At 42.7% G+C, this 24,515-nt stretch overlaps 1 protein-coding gene across 4 annotated transcripts in view; it reads right to left on the bottom strand.

Annotated features, from left to right (window-relative positions):
* TBX4 (T-box transcription factor 4) overlaps positions 1 to 24,515 on the bottom strand; it is a 228,245-nt gene that overhangs the window by 55,396 nt on the left and 148,334 nt on the right. For all 4 annotated transcript variants that reach the window (XM_089676641.1, XM_089676640.1, XM_089676643.1 and 1 more), the window contains exon 4: positions 9,953 to 10,072. In XM_089676641.1, the coding sequence (XP_089532767.1) occupies positions 9,953 to 10,072 (120 nt within the window). The remainder of the gene's footprint in view (positions 1 to 9,952; positions 10,073 to 24,515) is intronic.

The raw sequence follows: 24,515 nt of genomic DNA, 5'->3' as shown, positions 1-24,515 counted from the left end.
TGCAGTCACTCTTCCACCAATAATTTTCTGCCTGGATTATTCAATTTTCAGATTGAAGTATTGCAGATGGGCCACCCCCAGTTAGCAATCTACTTGATTCCACAGGAAATGGCTATAATTCAAGCTGTGTATGGCTAGCATAACTCATTCTTTAAAACTAATTCATCCAAGTAGATGTGAGATATTAAAAGAAATCATCAACATTCCTTTAAAAGTAAAACTTTCTAGGGGCACTACATCGGGGCAAGCTAGCCATGTGTGATCCATCTACCAAAGATCTTTCTAAATAAATTTTTTTACAAGCATTCAACTTTGCATCTGGTGAACTTGTTGTTTGTTAAAATAAGCTGTCTAATGGGAAATATAGGACCAGACAGGCTTGGGCATGGTTGTGGAAGGGCCTATCAAATCATCCTGTAAACAACCAGATTGGTCAAACATTCTCCAAAGTGGGTTGTCACTTTTAATGAGCTACGGGCTCCTTTTTTTGTTATAAAAAATAAAAAAAATATTCTAAAGGATTTACAGAGCATGTGTGGTACACAACCAGCAGTATAGAATATACTGCTTCTGGACTACTCGTCCGCACTGTACTGTTGATGGGTAGCCCATGCAGACACAGCGATATACTGGTACATTGCTGCCTACTTCCAGGTATAGGGAGCGTGCACCCACTGTGATTGTGTCTGCCAGCAAGTCCCAGCCATTGGTTCATGGCCAGGACCTACTGATCGGCTGTGTGCAATCACAGCCCAGAGCCCTGTGTTGAAAATCAACATAGGGCTCTGTACAGAGGGAACAATCTCTCTGCTTCTCATCCCTGCAGAGCAGGGATAACAAAAAACCAAAGAGATCTCTTGGTAAAATCAGCATACTGTACACATATTGCACATAGTTATACAAATATTTAATCGCTTGAGCGCCCTAGATATTAACCCCTTTCCAGCCAGTGTCATTAGTACAGTGACAGTGTATAGTATTATCACTGATCTTTGTATTAATGCCACTGGTGATGTCAGTGGCAGTTAGTCAGTTACCCCCCCCCCCACACACACACACACAGTTAGTGTCAGATTGCCTTGGGACTACCGCAGCCCCAGTATAATTCACTGATCACCGCGTTTAATAGTATAAAAAATAAATCAATGTATGCACCATACTTTGTAGATGCTGTAACTTTCACGCAAACCAATCAATATACACTTATTGGGTTTTTTTTAACAAAGACATGTAGCAGAATACATTTTAGCCAAAATTTATGAAGACATTTGTTTTTTCCTTTAATTTTTTAATGGATATGTTTTATACCAAAAGGTAAAAAAAAAATTTTTTTTCAAAATTTTTGGTCTTTTTAATCTTATATTGCAAAAAATAAAAATCCCAATGATGATCACATACCACCAAAAGAAAGCTCTATTTGCATGACCGCATGATTGCCAGTTAAAGTAGTGCAGTGCTGAATAGCAAAAAAAATGGCCTGGTCATGAAGGAGGTGTGAATGAATACCATACCATTATCTTAGTGTGCAATACCCCTATTTATCCAAGCTGTGGCATTTATATGACAGTGAAAAATGGAAAATGACAGTGAGCGCACAGGTAGGGATTAAGTAAGAACAGCCACTAGCACAAACAGGACAACCCTCTATATCCTCAATAGCAATAAATCAGAAAAAGTGCAGCACTAAAAAAAAATCGTAGAACAATAAAATGGAGGAAAATGACTCTACGCTTTTGCGTTATACTGAATGAGAATAAATAATGAGTGACTAAAGTGAACAAACAACAATGAATAATGCAATAGGTGAAGCGCTCTATGGCGGTGCTATAGTGAAGTGAATCCTCCGCGGATCCCTTTGATAATGTGCGTGTGCACAAAACGCATCAGGAAGAAGCCTACGTGCTGACGTCATGCCGCCATGTCCATACGATGGTCCAGCGACCATCTTTGTAAGTGATTTTACCTTTGTTTTATGCTCCACGTGGATGCTTTCATTATCTTAATAAAAATATTATACCATTAGAGATTTCTCTCTCCGGGCTATTTTGTGAGCTTTTCCCTTCAAGGTGTGGCTAATTCTCATGCTGAGTACAAATGTTTTTTGGAGGTATCTCCCATTTCTGATGTATGACAGCTTCATATCTGTGCCTGACGGTGAAATAGGTTGACTTGTTCTGGAGGATATTATTACCACTGCTTTCTATGTGCATTTTTTATGCTCTTCTGGTGAGTGCATTATAAAGAAGAAACTATCACGGAATCATTTATCACTGGATGTCACGATCTTCTTTTGGACTTTATTTACACTATTGATTATTGGTTTTGTAATTTGTTTCAGATTTGCTTCACCTTGTTTCATTTGTTGATTTGCATCACTACAACTACAGTCATGATATTTGTCACCATTAAGCTGCAATCTCAGCACCACATTATATATTTTTGCATATTATTGTTTTTTTACTTCACTATAGCACTGCCATAGAGCGCTTCACCTATTGCATTATCCATTGTTGTTTGTTCACTTTAGTCACTCATTATTTATTCTCATTCAGAATAACGCAAAAGCGTAGAGAGTAATTTTCCTTAATTTTATTGTTCTATGATATTTTTTTAGCGCTGCACTTTTTTCTGATTTATTTATATGGCAGTGATGTGTTTTATGTGAAGAATTGCTATTACAGATGGAAATTTGATAAAGAGGTACAGAGCACTTGCGTACACTTGGATCATCCCGTCTTAGGTGCACTGTACTCTGCTAACCAAGCAATATTTAACTGGTGGAGCTGGGTGGTCAACAGAGCGTGGTAAGGATATTCATCAATATATAGAGGAAACAGAGATGAAAAAAGGTTAAAATAGTGTGATATGGTCCATCCTTTAGTATGTACAAGTTTTTAAATGCAATAGGGTCATAGTAAAGAGATACCAGCTTATGTGATGAGGTGTAAACATTTCTTGATTGAAAACACTGGAACCATTTCCCCAAGAATAATATCCTCTGCTTTTATAATTATACTTTCTTCTACAGTCCACTTCTATGGTGCACTCTGTAGAATGGACAGATGCCCAGGAACTAATTGATTCAGCCTCTGAACCTATTGCTGGTCCTCAGCTGGCAGCCAGTGGTTCCAGTGCTTGATTCCACTTCAAAACAGTGCTTAGGAAAATTGTTAACTTTCCAGGCCCTACTGTTAAATGTTACCTGGAACTCAAGTGGTAGACAGCAGCAAAAATATTTAAAGCAAACCTGACACTAACCTGCAAAGCCAGACTTTGATAGGTGAAGTGTGCAACCTCACAAGATTTAGATCCCAAGCACCCCTCTGATAGGTTTACCTTATTTACAGAAAATAATTACTGGTTCTAACTTGGCCTAGAATATTGTGACAGTGTGTAACTAAGCTTACATTAGCTGACTATTGCTATTGATGGTGGGGAGTTAAATGGCTGATGATTATAAAAGAAGAATCTCCCTCATTATCTATGCCACCTTTGGCCTTGGCCTACTCTTCATAATGGTAAGTCAAAGTGAGCATAACTTCAGCTTATGCTTTTTATGGTATCCTCTAAATAGAACTGCACAAGATTGTGGCCAGTTTATTTTAACAAGGTAAGAGGGAAAAAATGTTTAATCTTTTTTGGCTACACATAGGACATCATTTTATAATGTTCTGGAAAATTCTCCCCAGGGTACAGTATATTAAATAGTGTGTTTCCTTGATCAGGATCAGAGTGATGCAAACTAGGGGAAATAAAAAGCCTCTGCAACTCTGCATTAGATGTGCCAAGCCATAACACATAATAAAAAGGTATATGGTACTGGGCAGATTATGACAATTTTAAACAGGTTTTGACATTTTTTCAAGTTACTTTGTCACATGCTCCCGGAAATACTGGGAGCATGTAATGTCAGTTGGTAATGGGGCACATTAGAAAAGAACCTTAAGTGTCCACTTGATATAGGGATAAAAGGGCATATTATCAAGAACAGACTATTTTTCAAGCAGATATGAAATAAATTATGTGAAACCATATTCATTGCCATTTACTTGGCTAATTAAAAGATCATTTACAATTTGGTAATAAAGATAATGGCAGGTAATAAAAGAGAAAGTGACTTGCAATCGATTTATGAAACCAGGGAACAAATGACATCCTTTCCAACACCACTAGAAACTAAGTAATTTACAGCCCACTTTAACCTACTACATGTCAGAGAACAAGCCAATACATGATTTACAAAGTGTTATTAGCCTATTAGATACCGGGTAACAAAGGAGAAAGTAATTGTAATAATTGTGTCTATCGATCCATCTATCTTATACAGTCATGGCCGAAATTGTTGGCACCCTTGATATTTCTCCAGGAAATCATGTATTTCTCACGAAACGTATTGCATTAACACATGTTTTGCTATACACATGTTTATTCCCTTTGTGTGTATTGGGACAAAACAAAAAAAGGGAGGAAAGAAAGCAAATTCGACATAATGTCACACAAACCTCCAAAAATGGGCTGGACAAAAGTATTGGCACCCTTTCACAACTGCGGATAAATAAGAATGTTACAAGCATGTGATGCTCCTGTAAACTCACCTGGGGCAAGTAACAGGTGTGGGCAATATAGAAATCACACCTGAAAGCAGATAAAAAGGAGAGACGTTCACTTAACCTTTGCATTGTGTGTCTGTCTGTGCCACACTAAGCATGGACAACAGAAAGAGGAGACGAGAACTGTCTGAGGACCTGAGAACCAAAATTGTGGCAAAATATCAACAATCTCAAGGTTACAAGTCCATCTCCAGAGAACTAGATTTGCCTTTGTCCACAGTGCGCAACATTATCAAGAAGTTTGCAACCCATGGCACTGTAGCTAATCTCCCTGGTCGTGGACGGATGAGGAAAATTGATGAAAGATTGCAACGCAGAATAGTCCGGATGGTGGATAAGCAGCCCCAAACATGTTCCAAAGACATTCAAGCTGTCCTGCAGGCTCAGGGAGCATCAGTGTCAGCGCGAACTATCCGTCGACATTTAAATGAAATGAAACGCTATGGCAGGAGACCCAGGAGGACCCCACTGCTGACACAGAGACATAAAAAAGCAAGACTACAGTTTGCCAAAATGTACTTGAGTAAGCCAAAAGCCTTCTGGGAAAACGTCTTGTGGACAGATGAGACCAAGATAGAGCTTTTCGGTAAAGCACATCATTCTACTGTTTACCGAAAACGGAATGAGGCCTACAAAGAACAAAACACAGTACCTACGGTAAAATATGGTGGAGGTTCAATGATGTTTTGGGGTTGTTTTGCTGCCTCTGGCACTGGGTGCCTTGACTGTGTGCAAGGCATCATGAAATCTGAGGATTACCAAAGGATTTTGGGTCGCACTGTAGGGCCCAGTGTCAGAAAGCTGGGTTTGCGTCCAAGATCCTGGGTCTTCCAGCAGGACAATGACCCCAAACATACGTCAAAAAGCACTCAGAAATGGATGGCAAAGAAGCGCTGGAGAGTTCTGAAGTGGCCAGCAATGAGCCCAGATCTAAATCCCATTGAACACCTGTGGAGAGATCTTAAAATTGCTGTTGGGAAAAGGTGTCCTTCCAATAAGAGAGACCTGGAGCTGTTTGCAAAGGAAGAGTGGTCCAAAATTCCGGGTGAGAGGTGTCAGAAGCTTATTGATGGTTATAGGAAGCGACTGATTTCAGTTATGTTTTCCAAAGGGTGTGCAACCAAATATTAAGTTAAGGGTGCCAATACTTTTGTCCAGCCCATTTTTGGGGTTTTGTGTGACATTATGTCATATTTGCTTTTCTGCCTCTGTTTTATATTTGTTCCAATACATACAAAGGGAATAAACATGTGTATAGCAAAACATGTGTTAATGCAATACCTTTTTTGTGTGAAATACTTGATTTTCAGGAAAAATATCAAGGGTGCCAACAATTTCGGCCATGACTGTATGTGTAGGGGCCCTGTCTTAAGGTGGAGTGTCCCTACCGAAATTTAGTGTTCGCAGCTAAGTTGTAGCCAAACTAAACTATCCATACATACTGTATCAACCAACAAGAAGCCATATGATAGTGATGTTATAAGAACACACTAATTGCATCTGTATTTCAGGTAGACAGATGCATTCGTTTATTGAACAATTTTGTTTCATCATTATTATGTTATTATTATACAGGATTTATATAGCTCCAACAGTTTGCTCAGCGCTTATACAATATACAGGTGAAACTCGAAAAATTAGAATATCGTGCAAAAGTTCATTTATTTCAGTAATGCAGCTTAAAAGGTGAAAGTAATATATGCAATAGACTCATTACATGCAAAGCAAGATAGTTCAAGCCGTGATTTGTCATAATTGTGATGATTATGGCTTACAGCTCATGAAAACCCCAAATCCACAATCTCAGAATATTAGAATATTGTGAAAAGGTGCAATATTCTAGGCTCAAAGTGTCCCACTCTAATTAAGCCATAACACCTGCAAAGGGTTCCTGAGCCTTTAAATGGTCTCTCAGTCTGGTTCAATAGGAATCACAATCATGGGATAGACTGCTGACCTGACAGTTGTGCAGAAAACCATCACTGACACCCTCCATAAGGAGGGAAAGCCTCAAAAGGTAATTGCAAAAGAAGTTGGATGTTCCCAAAGTGCTGTATCAAAGCACATTAATAGAAAGTTATGTGGAAGGGAAAAGTGTGGAAGAAAAAGATGCACAAGCAGCAAGGATGACCGCAGCCTGGAGAGGATTGTCAGGAAAAGGCCATTCAAAAGTTTTGGGGACTTTCACAAGGAGTGGACTGAGGCTGGAGTCAGTCCATCAAGAGCCACCACACACAGACGGATCCTAGACATGGGCTTCAAATGTCGTATTCCTCTTGTCAAGCCGCTCCTGAACAACAAACAATGTCAGAAGTGTCTTACCTGGGCTAAAAAAAACAGACTTGGTCTGTTGCTCAGTGGTCCAAAGTCCTCTTTTCTGATGAGAGCAACTTTTGCATCTCATTTGGAAACCAAGGACCCAGAGTATGGAGGAAGAATGGAGCTGCACACACTGCAAGATGCTTGAAGTCCAGTGTGAAGTTTCCACAGTCTGTGTTGATTTGGGGAGCCATGTCATCTGCTGGTGTTGGTCCACTGTGCTTCATTAAGTCCAGGGTCAACGCAGCCGTCTACCAGGAGATTTTGGAGCACTTCATGCTTCTTTCCGCAGACAAGCTTTATGGGGATGCTGACTTCATTTTCCAGCAGGACTTGGCACCTGCCCACACTGCCAAAAGCACCAAAACCTGGTTCAATGACCGTGGGATTACTGTGCTTGATTGGCCAGCAAACTTGCCTGATCTGAACCCCATAGAGAATCTATGGGCATTGCCAAGAGAAAGATGAGAGACATGAGACCGAACAATGCAGAAGAGCTGAAGGCCGGTATTGAAGCATCCTGGTCTTCCATAACACCTCAGCAGTGCCACAGGCTGATCTCTTCTCTGCCACGCCGCATTGAGGCAGTAATTGCTGCAAACGTGCCCAAACCAAGTACTGAGTACATATGCATGCTTATACTTTTCAGAGGTCCGATATTGTTCTATGCACAATCCTTGTTTTATTGATTGCATGTAATATTCTAATTTTCTGAGATTGTGGATTTGGGGTTTTCGTAAACTGTAAGCCATAATCATCACAATTATGACAAATCACGGCTTGAACTATCTTGCTTTGCATGTAATGAGTCTATCTCATATATTAGTTTCAGCTTTTAAGTTGCATTACTGAAATAAATGAACTTTTGCACGATATTCTAATTTTTTGAGTTTCACCTGTAAATATTTGTTATATTGAATCAGTTTGTTTTCAGCATTTGCTCTGTATATTCATTGGTCTAGTTGGATTTAAAAAATTTAGCATTTTTAAAAAGATTGCTAAATATTAGTCTTAGGCTTCAATATTTTGCGTGGATTTTTTATTCATATAACCATTGAATTCATGAAACCATTCAATATTTTCAGCTCAACAGAATAAATAATGCAAAATTCGATGGCCCTGAATTTTTCAAACATAAGACAGGAACAATTGAGTACTGTCCATAAGGCTTTATTTATTTGCACTAACATACAATTTTTCAGGACAAGCTTTCCTGAAAAATGTAATGCTAGTGCAAATGAAAAAAAAAGTATCAAAGACAGTAATCAATTGTGTCGCAAGTGCACTAATACAGCTATAATCAGCTCAAGCCTAAGATTTGCATTAGACTGTGGAACAGGGGCGGACTGACAACTCATGGGGCCCCCGGGCAATTGGGGATCATGGGGCCCTTGTATCCTTGCCCAAACTCAAAAAAGCCTATGAAAAAGGTACCAGGGTCATCTCATGGGGCCCCCTACTGACCCCGGGCCCTCGGGCAGTGCCCGAGTTTCCAAATGGTCAGTCTGCCCCTGTGTGTAACTGAACTGACTGACTGTGAAAATTACAAATTCAATTTAAATCACAACTTTACTCTAATATGAATTATCAAACAAATGAAAAAACTGAATTAATTTTCCCTTGGGCCCAAACTGCTACCTCGTCATGAAACATCATCCAAATAAAATAAATTCCTTTGGTAATTTCATTAACTCTTTTCAGATTCGTTGACATCTGTTACTATGTCCATTCAGAGATTTGTATACATCTGAATCTCTGTAAATTGAATTTTCGTCCAGAAATCAAATCTTATGAAATGATACACACATTCATAATGTCTGGACTTGCTTGGCAGGACCCAACAAGTAAATGACACCCTAAAGCAAGTTGTCAATTTTTAAGAGAATATGCAGGACATAATATTGATGTTGTACATGTTTTTGTCACATTACAATGTGATTACTGGCAATAAGGTTATTACTATTGACCATATTAAATATATATATATATATATATATATATATATATGGCATTCAAGTCAAGCCAGGACTTTTAATTCTACAGGTATAAAAAGGGATGCTAACGTGGTGGTACTACACACAGTAGTAAGTGACAAGTGTGTCCTATTAATAGACCAGTTCAGAAACCATTAATCAAGATGGCAGACAACAGTGTTACTGCATGCATGGAACAGTGTGTGGTGATGAAGTTTCTTGGGAATGAAGGCATAAAACCTGCGGATGTCTACAGAAGATTTTAAGCATAGTACGGTGATGAGACGCTCATCTGCAGTAATCATTTGAATGGTGTACATGTTTCAAAGATGGGCGTACACCTGTCAGTGATGATCCCAGCTGTGGTAATTGCCAACCAACAGCAGTCATTCCTGTGAACGCCTGATCCTGGATAATCAATGCATAACCTGTCCTGAAATTGCACAAAACACAAATCTTTTTTGTGGGAATGGTGAACGCAATCATCCACGAACATTTTCATTTTTTAAAAGTTAGCGCACACTGGGTAGCAAGACAGCTTTCTGTTTTTGACTGGCACAGAAGACTTGAAGCATGCATTGAAGGAGCATTTTGACAGGGAAGGCCAGGATTTTTTGGATCGCATCATTACATGTGATGAAACCTGGGCGCATCATTTCCCTCCAGAATCAAAACGAGCATCAATGCAGCAGAAGCATGCGGACTCACCAGCACCAAAAAAATTTGGAACAGTTGCATCCACAGATTCCACTTGTTTGGACCCCTAAAAGAGTTCTTCAGAGATCAGAATTTCAGCACTGATGACAAAGTGAAGCAGGCTGCCCTAGGATGGTTCAGGTGTACTGACAAATCTTTCTATGCCAAAGCATTGCAGGCATTAGTTAAACCTGGGATAGGTGTATAAATATAGCAGGGAAGTATGTAAAAAAAAAACAGTTTCCACTCCTTGAAATTTGTTCTTTTAGTATAAAAACTCAAAAGTCCCAGTTTGACTTGAACACCTCATATACATAATCATTAGAAAATGATAGAAAAAAAAAGACTTCTTACCATTTGTTGTCACAGAATTTGTACCGGTGATCATCAGCGGGAACAATGTCTATGAGTAGAATGTATTTAGTCTTGGGGTTCATCCCAGTGACTTTAACTTTGTAGCTGGGAAACATTCTTCTGCAAGGGAAAAACAGGCTCATTACAGATACAAACTATGTAGAATAGCACACAGTTTAGAATCTCAATACCTAACCTATAAAGTATATCATTTAATCCATATTCTGTTCTGACTTAAGAACATACAGCCTTAAGAAAATCTTTGTGAACTCTTTGTTGTTTTGTGGATTTCCCCTTGTATGGCCTTTTAACTGTGATCTGAACTTCAAGTCATAATTGGCAAAAGCACTTGATAACCAACACAAACAGCATTTACGTTGTACTTTTCTACATCTTTATAGAACAAATTGTTTACTCAGTCAATGATGGAAAATGTATGTGCATCTGTAGGATCATAATAAACTATCTTTAAAAGAGGGTAGCTGAAGTCAGGTTTTTCAGTTTGATCTGCTCTGATGGAACAAAAAAGAAAAAAATACAATTTGACTTAGCTTTTCTTTACAACCAATCTATGTCATTATGGCGTAATTAAATGAATTGCAGAAAAATCTAAAAAATATTGCTAAAATGAGCATTTATGTTTAACAGTGCTTGTAAACCCTACTAATAAACTACTTTCATTTATTCCTTTTTGACTGTTAAGTGCACAATTGAAAGCATTTTTTTTTGGTATATCTGTTCAATAAGTACAAAAAAACAAAACAAAAAAATTACAGTATATTAGGGAGATGAGGAGAAAGGTTCTGTAAAGATGAACTCCAGGAAAATGTTTTATTTTCCCATGAAGTGGGCTTGTGCCCTGCACTGCGTGGGTTAACTGCTTGTTTTTGTCTACGGGTTGCACTGCAGAGATATACTTACCTAAACTGCCAATCCTCTGAGTGCAAGACTAGTCCCCTCTTCTCTTGCTCCCCCGCATGCTAGTGGTCTTGTGAATGGGCTGTTCCTGATGTCAACATGCCCATCGACTGGCTCTGGACATGAGGACAGCAGGAACAGTCCAACGCTGGACGTGGGTAAGCACTGTTTCCTAAGAAATCAAAGGATTGGGTAAGTATAACTTTTTTTGGCGTCCCTCGACAAAACGAGCAATTCAGCCATGCAGTGTGGACACATCCCCACTGTGTGGGAAAATACTGTAAAAATGTTGCCCAGGGTTCTTCTTTAAACATTTTTTTCCCTGGGTAGTAATGCTTCCCCTCTATAAATACAGTGCAGTGAGTGAGCATCTCAGGACAGGAATAGTGTTTCTGGCAGGATAACCAAAGAATGATGGCATGAAAAAAAAAACGCAATGCAGCCATCACATATAAGTCCTCATGCACACTGGACATTTTTACAACTGCTGTTTTTGGATTTTGGCGGTTTTCTCTACAGCTAGTAAACTCCCTAGCATGTTATCCTATGTATACTTGCACACATAGACTGTAATCAGCATTTTTTGGCAGGGACGTTTTTTCGGCTGGGAAAAAAACAGAACTAGCGGGTTTCTAGAGGAGTTTCTTAGCTGTAAAAATGCTCTAACACTGAAAAACGTAGCAAATCAGCGTTTTTGGACTTTTTTTGAGTAAAAAAAATGTTTTTTTAAAAAAGAAAACCCTAAAAAAGTGCAAAACACCACTAAATGCTAATGCAAAAATGCTAAAAAAATCTGAAAAACTCATGTGTTTTTTAACGTGACTTTACACAGCTAACGTTACCAGTGTTATTAACCACCTCCTGCCCGCCATATAGTAATATGACGGGCGCAAGGTGGTTCTCTTGTTCTGGGAAGATGTCATATGACGTCCTCCCATTCTCACTGCGCATGCGTGGCTCAGGGAGCGCGCAGCGCGGCGATCGGCGGTGCACTGTGTTTCTCGGACACCGCGGATCACCGATCACATAAAGAGCCGAAGATGTTTGCTCGGTCATGTGATCAGCTGTGTCCAATCACAGCTGATCGCATGTAAACAGGGAAATGCCGGTTAGAGAGACGGTAATCGGCTTTCCGCAGAGGGGACACAGTGCCCTGATGATCAGTGTAGCCCCAGCAGTGCCACCTGTCAGTGTCCATCAGTGCCTTATGTCAGTGCTCATCAGTGCCTCGTGCCATTGCCCATCAGTGCCACATCAGTGCCACATATCAGTGCCTACCAGTGCACATCACTGCCACATATCAGTGCCCATCTGAGCTGCCTTTCAGTGTCACCCATCAGTACCAGTCAGTGCCACCTATCAATGCCAATCAGTGCCACCTATAAGTGCTGCAAATCAGTGCCACCTATCAGAGCCAGTCAGTGCTGCCTATCAGTGTGCATCAGTGCCACCTGTGAATGCCTGTCAGTGCCGCCTAACAGTGCCAGTCAGTGCTGCCTATCAGTGCCAGTCAGTGCCACCTATCAGTGCTGCCTATCAGTGCCATATATCAGTGCCATGTATCAGTGCTGCCTTTCAGTGCCCATCAGTGATGCCTATCAATGCCCATCAGTGCCACCTACCAGTGCCTCCTCATCAGTGCCCATCAGTGTCACCTGTCAGTGTCCATCAGTGCAGCCTATCAGTGCCCATCAGTGCAGCCTCATTAGCGCACATCAGTGAAGGAGAAAAATCACTTATTTACAACATTTTATGACAAAAACTAAGAAAAATATTTTTAAAAAAAAATTTTCAGTGGTTTTTGGTTTGTTTAGGAAAAAATAAAAACCCAGAGGTGATTAAATACCATCAAAATAAAGCTCTCTGTCACAAAAAAATGATAAAAATTTCATATGGGTACAGTGTTGTTTGACTGCCCAATTGTCATTCAATGTGCGACAGCGCTGAAAGCTGAAAATTGGCCTGGGCAGGAAGGGGATATAAGTGCCCTGTAGGCTAGTGGTTAAAATGCCCAGTGTGCATGGAGCCTAAGAGCTGGAAAGTTGCAATATAATTACATATTTCTGGGTTTTTGCTTCACTTTAAATTTCCCAAACGATTATATTGCCAAAAGTATTGGGACACCCCTCCAAATCATTGGATTCAGGTGTTCCAATCACCTCCATGGCCACAGGTATATAAATTCAAGCACCTAGGCATGCAGACTGCTTCTACAAACATTTGTGAAAGAATGGGTCGCTCTCAGGAGCTCAGTGAATTCAAGTGTGGTACTATCATAGGTTGCCACCTGTGCAATAAGTCCATACATGAAATTTCTTTGCTACTGAATATTCCATGGTCAACTGTTGGTGGTGTTATAACAAAGTGGAAGCAACTGGGAACAACAGCAACTCAGCCATGAAGTGGTAGACCACATAAAATTACATAGCGGGTTCAGCGCATGCTGAAGCGCACAGTGCACAGAAGTCACCAACTGTCTGTACAGTCAATAGCTAAAGACCTCCAAACTTCATGTGGTCTTCAAATTAGCACAACAATGCATAGAGAGCTTCATGGAATGGGTTTCCATAGCTGAGCAGCTGCATTCAAGCCTTACATCAGCAAGTGAAAGGCAAAGCGTCGGATGCAGTGGTGTAAAGCATGCCGCCACTGGACTCTAGAGCAGTGGAGACGTGTTCTCTGCAGTGAAGAATCACGCTTCTCTGTCTGGCAATCCGATGGACGTGTCTGGGTTTGGCGGTTGCCAGGAGAATGCTTGACTGCATTGTGCCAAGGGTAATGTTTGGTGAAGAGGGGATTATGGTGTGAGGTTGTTTTCAGGGGTTGGGCTTGGCCCCTTAGTTCCAGTGCACAAAGCAAGGTCCATAAAGACATGGATGAGCAAGTTTGAGGTGGAGGAACTTCACTGGCCTAAACAGAGCCCTGACCTCAACCCGATAGAACACCTTTGAGATGAATTTAGAGTGGAGACTGTGAGCCAGGCCTTATCGTCCGACATCAGTGCCTAATCTCACAAATAAGCTTCTAGAAGAATGGTCAAACATTCCCATAGATACATTCCTAAACCTTGTTAACAGTCTTCCCAGAAGAGTTGAAGCTGTTATAGCTGCAAAGGGTAGGCCAGCTCAATATTGAACCGTGCGGACTAAGACTGGGATACCATTAAAGTTCATGTGTGTGTAAAGGCAGGCATCCCAATACTTTTGGCAATATAGTGTGTGTATATATATATATATACACATTGTTCTAAAAAATTAAAGGAACACTTTGAAAACATATCAGATCTCAATGGGGAAAAATATTGTGCTGCTATATTGATATGGACTGGGTAATGTGTTAAGAATGCCCCATTGTTTCATGGAGATGAAAATTAGCAACCTACAGAGGACTGAATTCAAAGACGCCCTGAAAATTAAAGTGAGAAAATGATGCAGCAGGCTAGTCCATTTCGCTGAAATTTCATTGCAGCAACTCAAAATGGTACTCAGTAGTTTGTATGGACCCCACGTACTTTTATGCATGCCTGACAACATCGGTGCATGCTCTTAATGTGATGACGGATGGTGTCTTGGGGTATTTCCTCCCAGATCTGGACCAGGGTACCACTGAGCTTCTGAACAGTCTGAGGTACAGGCGAGTGTGAGGGCCATTCAATGGTATCAATTCCTTCATTCTCCAAGAACTGCCTGCATGCTCTTGCCACATAGGGATGGGCATTGTCATGTACCATGAGGAACCCAAGACCCACTGCACCAGCGCAGGGTCTAACAATGAGTCCAAGGATTTCATCCCGATACCTAATGGCTATCAGGGTGCCATTGTCTAGCCTGTAGAGGTCTGCACGTCCCTCCATGGATATACCTCCCCAGACCATCACTGACCCACCACCAAAACGGTCATGCTGAACGATGTTACAGGCAGCATAACGTTCTCCATGGCTTCTCCAGACCCTTTCATGTCTGTCACATGTGTTCAGGGTGAACCTGCTCTAATCTGTCTAAAGCACAGGGTGGCAGTGGCAGACCTGCCAATTCTGGTGTTCAATGCCAGATGCCAATCAAGCTCTTTGATGCCGGGCAGTGAGCACAGTGGCCACTAGAGGACGTCTGGCCCTCAGACCACCCTCATGAAATCTGTTTCTGATTGTTTGGTCAGAGACATTCACACCAGTGGCCTGCTGGAGGCCTGTTCCTCCTTGCACAAAGGAGCAGATAGTGGTCCTGTTGATGGGTTAAGGACCTTTTACAGCCCTGTCCAACTCTTCTAGAGTAACTACCTGTCTCCTGGAATCTCCTTCATGCTCTTGAGACTGTTCTGGGAGACACAGCAAACCTTCTGGCAATGGCACGTATTGATGTGTCATCCTGGAGGAGTTGGACTGCCTGTGCAACCTCTGTAGGGTCCAGGTATTGCCTCATCCTACCAGTAGTGACACTGACCCTAGCCAAATGCAAAACTAGTGAAAAACAGTCAGTTGGAAAAGATGAGTAGGGAAATTAGTGTCAGTGGCCTCCACCTGTAAAACCAATCCTGTTTTGGGGGTCATCTCATTGTTGCACATCTAGTCCACCTGTTGTTAATTTCATTAACACCAAAGCAGCTGGAACTGATTAACAACCCCCTCTGTCACTTACCAGATCAATACCCCAGGAGTTTAATTGACTTGATGCTATACTCTGATTAAAAAGTGTTTTTTTTAATTTTGCTGAGCAATATATATATATATACATATATACACACACACAAACGTCCTCAGTTTTAAGTGGTTATACCAAGAACATGGCTGAAGCTATGATCCTAGTATCTTTCTTGAGTGCCAGCATTTGGCTTTTTTTGTAAAAGTGATCTGAGTGGCAATACAACTGCCCAATACCTTTTACAAGGAGCGCACCACCATTTCTGAGCTCTCTTACTTCACTGGGGAGCCTGGGGCCACTGTGGGCAGCTGCACCAGCTGACTATAGAGAAGAAGGAGGAACATCCATTCCTTGATCTCCTCTATTTTGTATTAAACTGGAAGCGATGAGAAGTTTGTCACTTGTGGTTTCGGTAGTTAAGTAAAGCAACTGAATAAATTGATCTTGGTTTGATCAGCTGCTTTGAAGTGGAGAGGAGAGATCTGGAATCTAATAGACCCCAGATCTCTCAGTAAAGAGTACCTGTTACGGCCCATGCTATCACAAAGGATGTTGTTCATCCAAAAAAACTTAAAGATGCAGTGTAAAAAATACATTTAAATAAAATAAATATTATAAAATTAAAATATAAAATATTGTAAAATTATGTGAACGTAGGTCCCACACACATGTGTAAACAGTGATTGCACCACACATATGAGGTATCACATGAACATGAGAGCAATAATACTAGATCCAGGCCTCCTGTTTAACTATAAACTGGTAACTTGTAAATAATGACATATTAAGTATCTATTTACTCAGCATAACATCATCTTTTATATTTTACCAAAAATAGAGTAATATACTGTGTTTGTGTGAACTAAAATTCATTTAGATTAATTTTTTCCTCACAATTTGCATTTGATGAACTGCTGTGTAAATGTATAACGTTTGCAGGTCCTAAATAATTTTCTTGCAAAAAATGAAAGTTTTTACAATGCACACAGTAATGTGTTTGGAAAAAAAACAAGCATTACTTACCAGCCCTTAAAGTGACACAAAGCAACTTTTTCTCCAAAAATAAACCCTACATATCCACTACTTAATTGCCCTGTAACCTATTTTTGAAATCATGAAATCTTTTCTTACTATGCTTTTCTGCCTCCTTGTAATGGACTCCGTAAGCCCCAAACCTCTCCTTTCTTTCTCACTTCTGTTTTTTTGGAATGAGCAGTGCACATTAGCTGCAATCATGTGCATTGCTCTATGCAAGCTACACATCACATAGTACGTAGTCCATAGGAGCAAGCAAGAGAGGGTGGTTATGTCCTACACGCAGTAGGAACATGAAAACAGAATATAGCCATCCTCTAACAAGAAATCAGACCACAGCTTAAAAAAAAAAGAATTTGGAGGAGGCTAAGAGCAATAGTAAGTACTTTTTTAGTTTAATCGCTTCAATATCGAAAACTTTTACCCCCTTCCTGCCCAGGCCAATTTTCAGCTTTCAGCATTGTCACGCTTTGAATGACAATTCCGTGGTCATGCAACACTGCACCCATATGAAATTTTTATTATTTTTTTCGTACAAATAGAACTTTCTTTTGGTGGTATTTGATCTCCACTGGGATTTTCATTTTTATTTTTAAATAAACAATTATATAGAAAAAATGTGTTTTTCTTTATTCCTATTATAACATTTTGCAAATAAATAATATTTAGAGAAAAATGTATTCTGCTACATTCATTTGGTGAAAATAACCAAAATATGTGCTTATTATTTAGTTGGTAGGAAAGGTATAAAGTCCATAAACTATCGCATATATCTGAAAAGCATTCAGTCCTGATGTACTGATGGCACTGATCTCAGTTCCTGAGGCCCAAAAATGTCAGGCGCAGTACAAATATCCCCCATATGACCCCTTTTTGGAAAGTGGACAGTCTGAGATATTTAGTAAGAGGCATGGTGAGTTTTTTGAAGTAGTAATTGTTTGTTATAATTTTTGGGAAAATGAAAAAATCATTAAAAAATTTAGAATTTGTTTTTTACATACTGTCACCAATGGAGTACAGTGTCATGATATAACTGGCGTGGCTCTGATCAGGGACACTGACTTGTGACGGCATGAAAAAAAAATGTTTTTTTCAATTTGTTTTATTACATTTTTCTTTTACATTTTTTAATGATTTTTTCTTTACCCCAGTGACCAGAGCAATACAGTGTTATCATAGTAACACTGTACTACTCTGAGCAAGTAATCAAGATTTTTTTTTAACTGGTAAAAGCAGTTTTTTTTATTTCGCTGGTATAAAAAAAATATTTTTTTTACTGAATAAAACTGATTCTATGTATGATTGTATGTATTATTGTGAATAGCTGTGATTGATCACAGCTAGAGATGAGCGAATCGAAGTATCCGAAGTGGAATTCGAGTCGAATATCGGAAAAATTTCGATTCGTGCCGAATCCGAAAAACAGCCTAATTCGGACGCGCGAATCGAAATTTTTCCGAAAATGGCGGCTGACATGTGCGGCGACGGAGCGGGGATGTCGGGGAAGGCGCGCAGACAAGGCGCGCTGCCCCATAATGCATTCCTCAACGACATGTGATCGCATCAGCCAATCAGCAGCCAGCCAGCCAGCACTGTGTAATGGTCGAGGTATATATAGCGGCCATTTTGGAAATCTTCATTTGCCTGCAGTCATTGAACAGAGGCAGACCGCTCTGTACTAGGGACAGGGACAGAGTTAGGGCCACAGAAACGAGAATTGGGGACAGAGAGAAGTTACTTAGGGACAGAGAACCATTACTCAGGGACACAGACTTGTTAATGAGGGCCACAGAATCGTTATTTAGGGACAAAGAAACGCTAGTTAGGGCCACAGAATTCATACTCAGGGACAGACAGAATTGTTACTCAGTGCCAGAGAATTGTTACTTAGGGCCACAGAAACGTTATTAGGGCCACAGAATTTTTACTCAGGGACAGACAGAATTGTTACTGAGTGCCAGAGAATTGTTACTCAGGGACAGACAGAATTGTTACTGAGTGCCAGAGAATTCTTACTCAGGGCCACAGAATTCATTCTCAGGGACAGACAGAATTGTTACTCAGGGACAGACAGAATTGTTACTGAGTGCCAGAGAATTGTTACTCAGGGACAGACAGAATTGTTACTGAGTGCCAGAGAATTGTTACTCAGGGACAGACAGAATTGTTACTGAGTGCCAGAGAATTGTTACTCAGGGACAGACAGAATTGTTACTGAGTGCCAGAGAATTGTTACTCAGGGACAGACAGAATTGTTACTGAGTGCCAGAGAATTGTTACTCGCACAGACACAAAATTGTTACTTGCACAGACACAGAATTGTTACTCGCACAGACACAGAATTGTTACTCAGGGCCACAGAATTCATACTCAGGGACAGACAGAATTGTTACTGAGTGCCAGAGAATTGTTACTCAGGGACAGACAGAATTGTTACTGAGTGCCAGAGAATTGTTACTCAGGGACAGACAGAATTGTTACTGAGTGCCAGAGAATTGTTACTCGCACAGACACAAAATTGTTACTTGCACAGACACAGAATTGTTACTCGCACAGACACAGAATTGTTACTCAGGGCCACAGAATTCATACTCAGGGACAGACAGAATTGTTACTGAGTGCCAGAGAATTGTTACTCAGGGACAGACAGAATTGTTACTGAGTGCCAGAGAATTGTTACTCAGGGACAGACAGAATTGTTACTGAGTGCCAGAGAATTGTTACTCAGGGACAGACAGAATTGTTACTGAGTGCCAGAGAATTGTTACTCAGGGACAGACAGAATTGTTACTGAGTGCCAGAGAATTGTTACTCGCACAGACACAAAATTGTTACTTGCACAGACACAGAATTGTTACTCGCACAGACACAGAATTGTTACTCAGGGCCACAGAATTCATACTCAGGGACAGACAGAATTGTTACTGAGTGCCAGAGAATTGTTACTCAGGGACAGACAGAATTGTTACTGAGTGCCAGAGAATTGTTACTCAGGGACAGACAGAATTGTTACTGAGTGCCAGAGAATTGTTACTCAGGGACAGACAGAATTGTTACTGAGTGCCAGAGAATTGTTACTCAGGGACAGACAGAATTGTTACTGAGTGCCAGAGAATTGTTACTCGCACAGACACAAAATTGTTACTTGCACAGACACAGAATTGTTACTCGCACAGACACAGAATTGTTACTCAGGGCCACAGAATTCATACTCAGGGATAGACAGAATTGTTACTGAGTGCCAGAGAATTGTTACTCAGGGACAGACAGAATTGTTACTGAGTGCCAGAGAATTGTTACTCAGGGACAGACAGAATTGTTACTGAGTGCCAGAGAATTGTTACTCGCACAGACACAAAATTGTTACTTGCACAGACACAGAATTGTTACTCGCACAGACACAGAATTGTTACTCAGGGCCACAGAATTCATACTCAGGGACAGACAGAATTGTTACTGAGTGCCAGAGAATTGTTACTCAGGGACAGACAGAATTGTTACTGAGTGCCAGAGAATTGTTACTCAGGGACAGACAGAATTGTTACTGAGTGCCAGAGAATTGTTACTCAGGGACAGACAGAATTGTTACTGAGTGCCAGAGAATTGTTACTCAGGGACAGACAGAATTGTTACTGAGTGCCAGAGAATTGTTACTCGCACAGACACAAAATTGTTACTTGCACAGACACAGAATTGTTACTCGCACAGACACAGAATTGTTACTCAGGGCCACAGAATTCATACTCAGGGATAGACAGAATTGTTACTGAGTGCCAGAGAATTGTTACTCAGGGACAGACAGAATTGTTACTGAGTGCCAGAGAATTGTTACTCAGGGACAGACAGAATTGTTACTGAGTGCCAGAGAATTGTTACTCGCACAGACACAAAATTGTTACTTGCACAGACACAGAATTGTTACTCGCACAGACACAGAATTGTTACTCAGGGCCACAGAATTCATACTCAGGGACAGACAGAATTGTTACTGAGTGCCAGAGAATTGTTACTCAGGGACAGACAGAATTGTTACTGAGTGCCAGAGAATTGTTACTCGCACAGACACAAAATTGTTACTTGCACAGACACAGAATTGTTACTCGCACAGACACAGAATTGTTACTCAGGGCCACAGAATTCATACTCAGGGACAGACAGAATTGTTACTGAGTGCCAGAGAATTGTTACTCAGGGACAGACAGAATTGTTACTGAGTGCCAGAGAATTGTTACTCGCACAGACACAAAATTGTTACTTGCACAGACACAGAATTGTTACTCGCACAGACACAGAATTGTTACTCGCACAGACACATAATTGTTACTCAGGGCCACAGAATTCATACTCAGGGACAGACAGAATTGTTACTGAGTGCCAGAGAATTGTTACTCAGGGACACCTAATCGTTGAATTAAATAGTATGTCAGACAACATGCAGAGGAGTGGCAGAGGAGGCAATGTTTTAGGAGCGAGCAGACGTGGCAGCAGAGGAAGGGGTCGAGGCAGCAGTATTCGCAGCCAGAGGCCAGTGCTCCCGGTGTCATCCAGCGGTCGTGTCTCCACCGACAACCCTGCCGTCATTGATTGGTTGGCTCGGTCGTCTTCCTCTTCCCAGGTCACCTCTGACACCTACAGCCAACGGTCGGTGGGTACGTCAGACACAACCGTTAGTTGGCATGGCCCGGGACCAAGCCCACTGAAATCACGTGTCCTCTACCTGCCCCTGTCCTTTGCTGTTCCCTCACCAAGCGAAGTATCGCATGCTGTGGGCTCAGCCCCACTGTACAGTGAGGAAGAGCTAACAGAGGGCGGTCAGGAACGGGGGGAGACATCGGCCTTTTCAGCAGCCAAGCGAACAAGTACTGGCGAGGAGAGTGGCTCGGTAGCCGGTCTAGAGACAGGTCTGTCTCCTGACCCAGACGCAGCCGAGGGGGCTAGTAGTGAGGCGGAGACCCTACTTGATGATGAGGAGGTTGATCGCACTTGGCAGCCTCGTCGTCATCAGGCAATTTCTTCCGCATCATCAGGAGAAGAGGGTGGCAGCTTGGCAGCGAGCAAAACAGTCGGTGGGTTGCCCAGGAGACAGCAGCAGGGTCGCATCAGTGTCAGTGGAGCCAAACGTCCACGGAGTAGAGCACCAGCTCCACTGCAGCCTACCACCACGGCCAGTAGTGGTGCCGGTGCGCACGGAGGAAGTAGCAGTCAGCCAGTGAAGAGTAGCGGGGGCAAAGTTTCCTACTCGGTGGTGTGGCAATTTTTCCTCAAGCCGCCCGAGGAAGTAAACGTAGCCGTATGTCGACTATGTGGCCAGAAATGCAAGCGTGGCCAGGGGGCCCATGTTGGGACTACAGCGTTGCGTCAGCATATGCAGCGTCACCATTCGGTGGCCTGGGAAAACCGTGATAAACATACGGCGGTTCTGCCTGCCCCAGCCCCCGCTCCATCACCCGCTCCGTTACTTGCTCCGTCACCCGACGTCGTCAATCGCCCTCTATCAGCCAGTCAAGGCTCCAACACCTCTGCTGAGGGGAGTTGTCGCTCATTGGCATCTTCCGCTCGTTCAGATGCTCCTTCTCCTGCTACTCCTCTTCTCGGATTCCGTCAACAGTCTTTCTTGGAATCCGTATCCAAGAGACAACAGTTTGCGAGCACGCACCCGACGGTGCAAAAGCTGAACGTCCTCCTGTCCAAGTTGCTGGTGCTGCAGTCCCTCCCTTTCCAACTGGTGGACTCAGCACCTTTCCGAGAAATGATGGCTTGTGCCGCGCCGCGGTGGAGAGTGCCAAGCCGTCATTTCTTTGCCCAAAAGGCAGTGCCAGCCCTGCATTCACATGTAGAAGAGATGGTGGGCCAGTCTTTGAGCATGTCGGTCTCTGCCAAAGTGCACGGCAGCGCCGACGTGTGGAGCTGTAACTACGGTCAGGGACAGTACATGTCATTTACGGCCCACTGGGTGAACGTGGTGCCGGCACAGCCGCACCAGCAACTTGGACAGGTCACGACGCTTTTGCCTCCACGTTTGCACGTCCTTGGTCCAGCAAGCATGTCCGCCTCTACCACCTCTTTTTCCGCCGTGTCCTCAGCCGCCACCCCCGTGCCAAGTCCCATTACCCGACCGGCATATCACATGTGCAGGGCGCAACGGTGTCACGCTGTGCTGCACCTGGTATGCCTTGGCGAACGTAGTCACACAGGGGAGGAACTGCTGAGTGTAATGAACAGAGAAATCGACAGATGGCTGTCTCCGCGCAAACTAAAAATCGGAACCATGTTGACTGACAACGGAAAGAACATGGTGTCTGCTCTGCGTCAAGGAAGGTTGTGCCATGCGCCATGCATGGCTCACGTGTTCAATCTGGTTGTCAAGCGGTTCCTAAAATCCACCATCCCACTGCAAGACATCCTTAAAATGTCACGTAAACTGTGCATGCATTTCAGCCATTCCTAAAGAACACCCTCATTGAGCTGCAGCGGCAGAACGGAATTCCACAGCATCGCCTGATCTGCGACGTTGCAACAAGGTGGAATTCAACCCTACACATGTTAGACCGCCTTTACGAGCAGCGAAAGGCCATCACCGATTTCCTGATGTTACAAGCGGATAAAGGTACTCCCCTGTGTAACTTAGATGTCAGCCATTGGCAGCTCATGCGTGACACCTGCCGCTTGCTCAGGCCCTTTGAGGAGGCCACGCTATTCGTGAGTCGGCAGGACTATGGGATGAACGACGTCATTCCTCTGTTGCACGTCCTGGAACAAATGCTGTTAACAATGGCTGGTCAGGGTGCGGTAGACGTGGCGCACAGATCTCAACGCCACATGACCCCTGTGGGGGCAGGACAGGAAGAAGAGGAGGAGGTAGAGGAGGACATTTGTGCTCAGGAATTATTGAGTGAAATGGGTGGTTTTTCCACTCAGCGGACAGGAGTGGAGGAGCAGGAGCATCTGGTAGAGGAGGAGGAGGAGGAGACAGAGGACCCAGACGCACCGTGGCAGTATGCTGTGGAGATGGAGGCAGGGAGTCCCTCGCATTCCTTGGCACAAATGGCCCATAGCATGCTCGGTTGCTTGCGTAGCGACAGCCGAATAATAACCATCAGACAGAGGGATGACTTTTGGCTGTCCACCTTGTTGGACCCTCGCTACCGGTCCAAAATGGTGGCCTTTTTCACACCTGCTGAGAGGGAGGCCAAAATTACGTACTATAAAAACCACCTATGTAGTCAGTTGGTCTCTGCCTTTGTGCGCCAACGTCCATCCTCAGACACTGTGGGCCCTGTGCGCTCGCGTTCCGCTGGCATGGCAGCAGGGGAGGGGTGGGGTGGTAGGAGCAGTGGCAGCTCCACCAGCAGTGGCTGCCTCAGTCTGCAGTCGATGATGAGTAGCTTTCTTCACCAGCGCAGTGAGGAAACTACTAACCAGCCGCAGCAGCAGCAGCAGCATCAGGTGGACCTGGAGCAGGAGCTCAAACAACAGGCTTGGGCCTACTTGGACAGCACCCTGCCAACCGAGGTAGACAATCCCCTTGACTACTGGGCAACGAAACTTGACCTTTGGCCCCAACTAGCTGAATTTGCCCTTGAAAGGCTGTCATGCCCGGCCAGTAGCGTGGCATCGGAGCGCGTGTTTAGTGCGGCAGGAGGTATTGTAACTCCGCGGAGGACACGACTGTCCACCCAAAGTGTGGAGAGACTCACGTTTGTGAAAATGAATCAGGCGTGGATTAGTCTGGATTTCAAACCACCAGTTCCTGACACAACTGACTAAATCCGCCATGAATCATGCCTCAAACATGTGCCACTTTCAGGTCTCCTCACACTGCTGGTGTGTTTAATTTTTTGACATAGGGTGCTGGCAGATTACGGGCCTCCTATAGCTGCTGCCAGGCCCCTAATCTGCCATGGGCCCCTATATACCGCCTCCTCATGCTGCTGCCAAGTCTAGAGTCTCTCATGGGTCCCTGTACGGCCTCC

Source organism: Staurois parvus, unplaced genomic scaffold (genome assembly GCF_062004578.1).
Source record: "Staurois parvus isolate SC_StPar_1 unplaced genomic scaffold, SC_StPar_1.0 ptg000172l, whole genome shotgun sequence".
Classification (NCBI taxonomy): domain Eukaryota; kingdom Metazoa; phylum Chordata; class Amphibia; order Anura; family Ranidae; genus Staurois; species Staurois parvus.
Note: the sequence above shows the minus strand (reverse complement) of the source record. Positions and strands in the feature narration are given on the sequence as shown.